At 39.9% G+C, this 9401-nt stretch overlaps 1 protein-coding gene across 3 annotated transcripts; it reads left to right on the plus strand.

Moving 5' to 3' along the window:
• The first annotated feature begins 1428 nt into the window (after nucleotides 1-1428).
• Nucleotides 1429-6011, plus strand: has1 (hyaluronan synthase 1). 3 transcript variants are annotated; one of them, XM_044358692.1, is made up of 5 exons: nucleotides 1429-2776; nucleotides 3723-4431; nucleotides 4539-4764; nucleotides 4894-5026; nucleotides 5138-6011. In XM_044358692.1, exons 2-5 carry the CDS (start codon nucleotides 3736-3738, stop codon nucleotides 5811-5813), a joined length of 1731 nt encoding a protein of 576 aa, XP_044214627.1. In that variant the 5' UTR covers nucleotides 1429-2776; nucleotides 3723-3735; the 3' UTR covers nucleotides 5814-6011. The 3 variants fall into 3 exon arrangements, with proteins under 3 accessions (XP_044214627.1, XP_044214629.1, XP_044214628.1); XM_044358694.1 differs by having other exon boundaries at nucleotides 1824-2776; nucleotides 3845-4431; XM_044358693.1 differs by lacking the exon at nucleotides 1429-2776 and adding an exon at nucleotides 2958-3039.
• Nucleotides 6012-9401: the final 3390 nt, after the last annotated feature.

Below are 9401 nucleotides of genomic sequence, written 5' to 3' on the forward strand. Positions count from 1 at the left end.
GTCTCACCCAGACTTTACATTAAATTGGCTGACAGGTGTTTTGCTCAGCATGTGTCTAAAGCGAGTGTGTCATTAGTATGTGTGTTTAAAATGCTGCTTGTGCTCAGTGCCATAATTCATAACTTTGGTAAGCATGACTGTAAATCATACTGGCAAGTATTTAAGAGTGTAACAGATCTAGCTGCCTCTCGTGCTTGAAACTTATTTTATTGTACTAACAGAATAGCCTAACAGCAACTCTGACTCAGAGTGGCTTTACAATGAATGGGCAGAAAACTATTTTGCTCACAAACTCCTCAGTAGAACGCAGAACAGTTGAGGATCAAACGTGACATTGTCAATGTACTGTCCAACAGTGAATTACAAATGCAAAAAAATGCTGCTACACTGCTCTCTGTGGGTTTGAAACTGTAAAGCATGTTGCATACTCTAGCCAGACTTTATAATCATTGAGCAATGCTACAAATTTGGTAATTATCTGGCTGGCTGTCCAGTAACTGGTGACTAAGTGGTAGTTTATTAAAAGTATCTTAGATTACAATTGGAGTCCCATAGTGTATTGATTTGGCCTGAACTTTCATGTTAGTGCAGTTTGTTTTTTGAGTAAAATGGAAACATAGGTGGACACCGGCAACCAGAACTTGATGAGCAACTTGAGCATCTAAAGGAGGAGAATGAAATGTCCTTAGTACAACACTAAAGGCACTGGTCTGTAACCTTTATATGAAAGGGCACACATTTTCCATCTAACAGGATCAGGTAGACATATTGGAACACTCGACCACAAAAAATTTTGGTCGGATTTAGTTTGCTTGGGTGTGGCAAGTGTAGCAAAAAGTAGAAGAGTGAGTCACCAAGCAATTGCTTGACCACCGAATAAAGACTAGTGCCTAATGAGGTTTCTGTGGACACACAGCATATGAACAAAAAATAAATCTAGTCTCTATGAAGCATGCCGCACTTTTTTTTTTTTTTTTAAACGTAGCCTTGGACAAGATGTTGATTCAGGCAACACAGGTATCAGTTTTTTCAATCTTACAAAATAACACAAACCATGTTTACAGGCTACTAATAAGTTGCGGCTACTTGGTGAAAATTCTGCAGTTTCATGGACAGTTCATGTTCTTGATGTGGTCACAGACTTATTCAGTTAAACCCTCAGTGACTGTGGTTATTAACCAGGGACATGTCAGAAGAAACCAACAGTTTAGCAGTGACCTTTTAATAAAAAATTAGCTCTAAAAAAGGAAAAAGGATAAATACTTACTTATATATAAATATATAAAATAAAATAAAATAATATATAAATATTTAATAGCAGAAAATAACAATATTATAGACAATGAACTAAAAGATTCACAAAAAAAGCAAATTATTTGTATCCACTGAATTTATTTCCATATTTAAAGTCCCATAATAGATGCTGATCAGGTGACAGAAAATCATTCACAGGACAGTGTTGCAAAGTACTTTGAAGAAAACATACAGATCTCATGGTAACATGTGCCAGTTCACCATCCCTAAACACATCGACTGGCACAGATTCCATACATGACATCAGCTGCCTGGTGGCCTCTACTTGGGTCTGACATGAAGCGTGTTGATGGCTCAGACCAGGTCCTGTGGTTAAGGGTGTGGACACTCATGAGCGGTCAACAGATTTCCCCGTAAAGAAACTCTCAAGGGATGTAATCATCATGGTTAAGTAAGGACAGCCGCGGCGACTCAGTGAACCAGAAAGGGCAGCTCTAAGCCCTCTGAAGTCAGAGCATGGGATAATGGAAAAGGTGCCAGACATAAGCTGTGACCAATCTCCTATTACACAACATACACTCTTTTTTTCCCCTACTTCCTCTTTTCTATCCTTTGTTTTTTTTATACACCTGCAGTTTCAGAAAGGAAGCAGCAGAGGGCAACATCCAACTTTGGTAACAGCTTGACTGCAGCCTCCCTGGTTACTTATGTGATCTCTGAATAGCTCAACATTTTGCTCCATGGCCACACAGTTTCTGACATAGTAGAACAAACTTTCCACCACAAGACTCTGTGTCTTGAACTAATGACTGCTTTTTTACGATATTTGTGCACAAATACATCTTTGCAGTAGGTAGGTTGGAGAAATAACATAAAATGAATTAAAAATGTCGCTGTAAAATAGTGGGTAATCAATTTAAAGGCTTGTAATTTACTGGTTTACCAATAGTATTGGGGTATATGTCAGGTCTGAAGTTTGATGTAAGAGGCAAATTGCGGTCAAGATAAGAGCAAACACCAGAACAGGCAAACCCAAAAGTCCTCCTAGAATCTCCAGACTGAAATGAGTAAATTTATTAAAAGTTAAAACAAGGAGAAAATGTACAAAATTACAGGGGAACCCCGCGAGAGAAGTGTTTCACCAAATCGGTGGATTGCTCTCGGTCTGTTTGAGGCTCCCACCAACAGAAGTTTAGGATGCTCTTCCTTTGGCAAACTGTCTCGTCGGAGGTCACAAACTTGACAATCTCCATGGTAAAATGAAAAACACAAAGCAGCCGTACGGACCGCGCACACCGATGTTCTCAGCCAGCAGGACCACCGCCTTGCTCCTGACTCACGGCTGAGTCAGCGGGGGCGCGCGTAATTGATAATTCTCCAGACATAAAAAGCGCGCTCATGGCTCCATCCCATATTCAACCTAGTAGGCTATAAAACCAACAAACTTCACGCCAAGGTGCCAGACAAGAGGAACACAGAGTGGATGTCTCACATATTCAAATTCAGCCGAACTTGACATCAGGTAGGATTAAAAATTGATAAGTTTATCATGTGTTAAGTAACGTTTTTTATTGCTATTTTGTTGATAAATTAGTAAATAATTATTATTATTATAAAAAGCTACAACCAAATACTGTGTAATACAATTTCACCAAAAATTGTTTGTTATGTAATAGTTTGAATTAAAACAAAATAATTCCTTGCTGGAATTGTGCGTGTCAGTAAAGATGACATGATTTAAAAATAACAACTTAAATAAAAACATATTTCCGATTTCTGCTTGCGGTAAGATATTTAAGGCTTTAACTTACTCAGTTCATATTTACATCCTTTTAGTGATTTTATTATTTATTAGTTAACTAAATCAATTGATGATCACGTGTCACTTTTGTCAGTTACAGCTTTGTATCAGAATTGCTTGTTTCTGTGTAAGTGTGTGACGTTTAAGGATGCTTAGCTTGTAGCTAATGTGTATTTTATATTCATACACACAGACATGTGTAGAAAAAAACAATAAATGTTTTACATATGTCATCCTTAAAAATAAATACAAACATTTAATATAAAATTTAAATATTTTTTTAAAAAGTTTTTTAAAAAATTATGAAAATGAACTATTCAATTTTGAACCCACTGTAGTCTATTCTATCACCAGAATTATTACCTATGTTTTTATTTCTTAGATTAGATTTCTTAGATTTCTTAGATTTTCCTTAGATTCACAGTCTTGTTAGAATTAAAAGAGTGTAGATTAAAGCTGTATGTATGCTTGGCAGCTGTATTTTTTCCAAGCTGTATAGCTTGTTAACATGTCTAGCAGCAGTTCACATAAAACATCTAATTCCATTTAATGCACTCTTTTTTTCCAGACCACAGGACAGTGGGTGTGTGTACATTTTTAACAGCAGAAAACCATCCTTTATACATGTACAAGCCATGCTAACATGTGGTGTCTTTGTGCCTCCTAGGTAAAGAAACACAATGCAGTTGAAAGCTTTTTTGAAGAGGCTGGGCTCAATAGTCCGAGCCATCCTCACTTTCCTCTTTGCTCTGGTGGTACTGGGTGTGATGGTGTGGGCCTATGTTAAAGGTTTCCAGCTGGTGACCTCCATGTATGGAATCATCTCTTTTGGCTTTTATGGACTACTCCTCTCGCTCCATGTGTTCGTTCAGAGCTTCTTTGCCTTCGTTGAACACCGGCGGATGAGAGCTCGCACAGACCCGTGCAGCTTTACCAAGACTATTGGCTTCACTATATCTGCATACCAGGAGGACCCTGTCTACCTCAAAGAGTGCCTCAACTCCATCAAGGCCCTCAAGTATCCCCCTGAGCTGCTGCGCATCATCATGGTGGTAGACGGGAACTCAGATGATGACCGATATATGATGGAGATGTTCAGAGACGTGTTTGCAGACCAAGACCCTGGCTGTTATGTGTGGAAGAATAACTACCACTCATGGGACCCCACACAGGCCCAGCGGGATGTGGAGATGGCTGCAGCAGTGGGCCCAGGAGGGGATGCTGATTATATTATCAGAGAGGATCCACAGCGAAAAGAGGTAGAGTGCCTGATCCAGAGCCAGAAGTGTGTGTGCATCATGCAGAAGTGGGGCGGCAAGCGGGAGGTGATGTACACAGCCTTTAAAGCCCTCGGGTCATCTGTTGACTATATACAGGTATCTAATTTACTTTTCTCATTCACATTCCTTTTTAAAAATGTAATTAAAAGAAAATCAAAGTGTTGCACAATTTCAATGACATAACTGTCTCTTTCCTTCTGTAGGTGTGTGACTCGGATACTAAACTGGACCCTCTGGCCACAGTGGAGCTGTGTAAAGTGCTGGAGAGCAACCCCAAATACGGTGCTGTAGGAGGAGATGTGATGATCCTCAACCTGAAAGACTCTTACATCAGCTTCATGAGCAGTCTTAGGTACTGGATGGCTTTCAACATCGAAAGGTCCTGCCAGTCCTTCTTCAACTGTGTGTCCTGCATAAGTGGTCCTTTAGGTAAGAAAAAAGCAATTTTTCTTCCTGTGATGTGGGTGAAAGAAATTATTCTGCATGTTAAGCAGTGTTGGTCATGGCTTTATTGCTGTAACTCATTTTAACTAATATTTCATTAATTGTTCCATAAAGGTCTGTACAGGAACGATCTCCTTCAGCAGTTTCTGGAGTCTTGGTACAATCAGAAGTTTTTGGGATCTCACTGCACGTTTGGTGATGACAGACATCTCACCAACCGTATGCTGAGCATGGGTTATGCCACAAAGTAAGAAACTTTTTTTCATTATTATGCACAAAAATGGCATATCACACAAGTACCCTCAAAGACTGTAGAATATGAAATGTTTCATTGATTTTCCCCCCCCATTTTCTTTAGATACACCGCTCGCTCAAAATGCTACACGGAGACACCTGCTCAGTTTTTGCGCTGGCTCAACCAGCAGACTCGCTGGACAAAATCTTACTTCCGTGAGTGGCTCTACAATGCAATGTGGTGGCACAAGCACCACCTCTGGATGACCTACGAGTCCATCGTGTCAGGTGTTTTCCCCTTCTTTGTGACCGCCACCATCATCCAGCTGTTTTGGACGGGCACACTGTGGGACATCCTCTGGATCCTGTGCTGCATCCAGCTGATCGGGCTGGTGAAAGCAGCATATGCCTGCATCCTGCGCAGAGATATTGTAATGGTGTTCATGTCCCTCTACTCAGCTCTGTATATGACCAGTCTGCTGCCTGCGAAGTACTTTGCCATCCTCACCATGAACAAAAGCAGCTGGGGGACGTCAGGCAGGCGTAAGATTGTAGGGAATTACATACCCCTCCTCCCCCTGTCAGTGTGGTCAGCTATTTTATTAGGTGGGCTCTGTTACACAATCTACAAGGAGAGTCAACTGGACTGGCTAACTCCAGCCAAGATACTGGAGACTAAGTTCATTGTCTTTGGCTGTGTGGCCTACATTTGCTACTGGATGCTTATGATGTTCCTATACTGGGTGTGGTTCCGCAGGTTATGTAGGAAGCGTGCCCAAAGTTACACATTGAGTGTGTAGGTCCACAGTGTCCAGTGAATAACTAAGTTTATTTATTTAAATTCAGCCATTTAGTTGATTTAATTTATTTATTTAGTCTCACTTTTTGGTAATTGAAGGAGGAAGGATTTCATGCAGCTGCTAAACCAACAAACTTTAAAAAAAAAAAAAAAAAAGCATTAAAAAAAAAATGTAACAGAAATATCACTGATATATAGAGACAAAGGTTGGATTTACATGGAGATGTTGTTGCACATTTAAATGAAACTGTACTGAGGGCTTTTGGGCCCATGCACTTCTCAGGTTTCTCTTATTACGATGGGAGAGAGATGGCATTCCATCATATATTTATTCATTAAATCTAGAGATTGGAAAACTGCTATTTAGATAAAAAAAAAAATTATATTAAAGGTCGTGGATAAGGGATTTTGTATCTCTCTCTTTTAGAAAGGAGGACAGTGAAAATGATACTGTGGCTGAGGACCAAAGCATGTAGTCACTTTCTGAAACCTGAAAAAACAATGTTTCATTAAAAATTGTATATTATATGGTTGCTGTATACATACTGTACATATGGACATATACATACTGATATGTGAGGTACTGTGACACACTTTGTTTGATATTACAGAGAAAATTGGAACGAAAATAAACATGTATATATATTTCTATGTATATTGTTTTAAGCGATACACATGTTGTAATGGCTGGAAATTGTCTGAAAATGTGAACAAATTGATGGTTTTGGGAACTTGTAGAAATGAAAAAATAAAATATATTTTTAACGTGTACAGTTTTGATGTCTTTGGATCAAAATCACATTATTAACAGAGAACAACAAAAATTTGACTTACCCAGTCAGTGCTATCACAAAGGGAGATATACACAGTACAGAATACAGCTGACACACTGGTTGCAAAGCAAAATGTAACGTGACCTCAAATTAGGCTTAACGTTACACGCCAGTGTACTGAACAGAAATCCATTTCAAGTAAACAATGAAACTTAAAGTCCCCATCCATTCAAAAATGTGTTTTCCCTCTTGTTCCTTTAATTGGATGTTTGAGCTTCATTTTGCAGAATGATGTATGTGCAGAGTTTGACACTAGAAAGCTGTTTTCATATTCATCTGCTGAAGGGGGAAAGTTTCTCTGTGTTCGAGGAGGGTTGAATCGGCAGCAGCTGGACTTGGTTGAATATACTTGAAGACGTTTCACCTCTCAATCAAGAAGTTTCTTCAATTCTAACTGACTGGCAGGGAGTCCCAGGTATTTAACGTCTGTGGGCTTGTTATCAAGGTCATTGATACCATTTGGTTCGTTAGTGCTCCTGGCTGTTGTTACAACAGTCATTAGAGTTGTTGGACTCACTTGAGGCCAAGTGTAAACGACAGCCATTGGAGTTGTCACAAGGCCAAATGCGAGTAGGTGTTAAATCTCCTAGGAAGGGATGAAAGGACAGCATTGTAGGTTGGGGATGAGTGGTGTTGTAGACCTCTTACTCTTTTGAGGGATGGTTTCTCTACTTTGATGTAGATAGCCAGCTACATTCCTCTTTCAAACCACCTGTCCTCTCTATCCAAAATATGTACATTGTTGTCCTTGAAAGAATGTCCCTTACCTTTCAGGTGTAGGTAAACTGCTGAGTCTTGACCTGAGGAGTTGGCCCTCCTGTGTTTAGCCATGCGTTTGTTTAATGGTTGTTTACTTTCCCCAATATACAAGTCTGTGCATTCCTCACTGCACTGGACTGCATACACTAGATTGCTTTTCCTGTGTTTGGGTATGTGGTCTTTCAATTAGACCAGTTTCTGTCTTAGTGTCTGTCTTCTGTCAAAAAACACAGGGATATGGTGTTTTTTGAAAATTCTCCTGAGTTTTTCAGATACTCCAGACACATATAAAATGGTGATGTTGTTACATTTATTCTCCTTTTTTCTTCACCACCGGAGTGTTGGTGTTCTTCCTGGATCTTTTGGCTGCTTTCACAAAGGTCAAGTTAGGGTATCCACAAGTTTTAAGTGGATCCTTCAGGTGTTTGTGCTCCCTCTGGTGTTTGTGGGAGTCAAAGAGTAAGTATTGGTCTGTGTGTGTGGGTTTCTTGTATACTCCAATGTGGAGGCTCCTGTCCTCTTCAGTGTGTACAGCATAGTCTAAAAAGGCCAAGCTGTTGTTCCTGACATCCTCTCTTGTGAACCTCATGTCCACTGAGTTAATGTTTTATGTGAAGGCTTGCGCTTCCTGGGTTTTAATTTTGGCAGTGGCTTGGTGCTGTTCCTCTGAAGGAGTTCAGGGCTCTGTTTTCTACTTCTTCCATGTAGAGGTTGGCCACAATGGGAGGTACTGGTGAGCTCATGGCACAGCCATGCTTTTGTCTGTAAAACCCCCTGTTGTACTGGAAATGGGTGGTGTTCAGACAGAGGTCCAGCAGCTCGCTAATGGTCTGAGCTGAGGTTGGTTCTGTTGTTAAGGGATTCTAGAGAAGGTGCAGAACCAGATATTGAATGAAAGAGTGAGACAGGACAATTTCACCATTGACGCTTTGAATATTGTTAAGGGTGTTGTCATGTAGCAGTCATTTCCTTGTGGTTTCCACCACCTCCATAGTTGGGATGCATGTAAACAATGAGATCACATCATAGGACACCATGGTTTCATCTGGGTCCAGTCTCAATCCTCAAACCTTGTTCACAAAGTTCATGGAGTTTTGAATATGATGAGGAGTGTTACCAACCAAAGGGGCTAAGATGGTAGATATATGTTTAGCAATGTTGTAAGCAACTGAGTTGATGTTGCTGATAATGAGCTTGAGGTAGGCTCCTTCTTTGTGAATCATGGGGAGCCCATACGTGCATGGGATGGCTTCTCCAGGATACAAGTGATAATATTGTTCATAATTGGTGGTTTTCTTCTTCTGTAGGTGTAGTAAACGTTCTATGGCCTTTTTTCTTGTATCCACTGGTGGGATCTCACCACAGTGTTTCATATGTATTAGTGTGAGTCAGTAGTGTGGTGACCCTGGCACTGTGGTCCACTGTGTTTGGGACCACCATGCATCTTCCTTTATTAGCCGGTAGGATGGTGATGTTTTGGTCCTTGCTCAGTTACGTCACAGCCTTCCTCTCCTGAATGGTGATGTTGGAAGGGATTGCCTTTGCGTTGGAAAGGTCTGTCGATACCTTCAGCCTGAGATGTTCGGCCTCTGTTTCGGTTAGGGTAAACGTCCCTATTAAGCCCACCAAATTCGCTTTTCAGACATTTCTCATATATAATGCCCCAATTTAAGTGAGAACATTTTTGTTAAAATGAAAGCCTAATCTCTCATTTGAAGTGTCAATAATTCATTTATACCAATTTCTAATGTTTTTATTGTTTAATTTGTCAAAATTTGTCAAAAGTCTGGCATGGGGTGTTTCAAATAAGCCCACTTCATGATTTGTCGATAAATAAATATATATATTAAAAAATCTTAAGAATACAAACTTGTTCTATTCAAATCTGTAATCTCTTAGCTCTCAATGGCTATTTTCATTTTGTCTCCATTTCATTCCTATGGCCTGTAAATGTTGAAATGGGTGTGACCAGTCATTTTGCTATGTTGTCAATGCAG

The sequence above is a fragment of the Thunnus albacares genome, chromosome 8 (genome assembly GCF_914725855.1).
Source record: "Thunnus albacares chromosome 8, fThuAlb1.1, whole genome shotgun sequence".
Lineage (NCBI taxonomy): Eukaryota > Metazoa > Chordata > Actinopteri > Scombriformes > Scombridae > Thunnus > Thunnus albacares.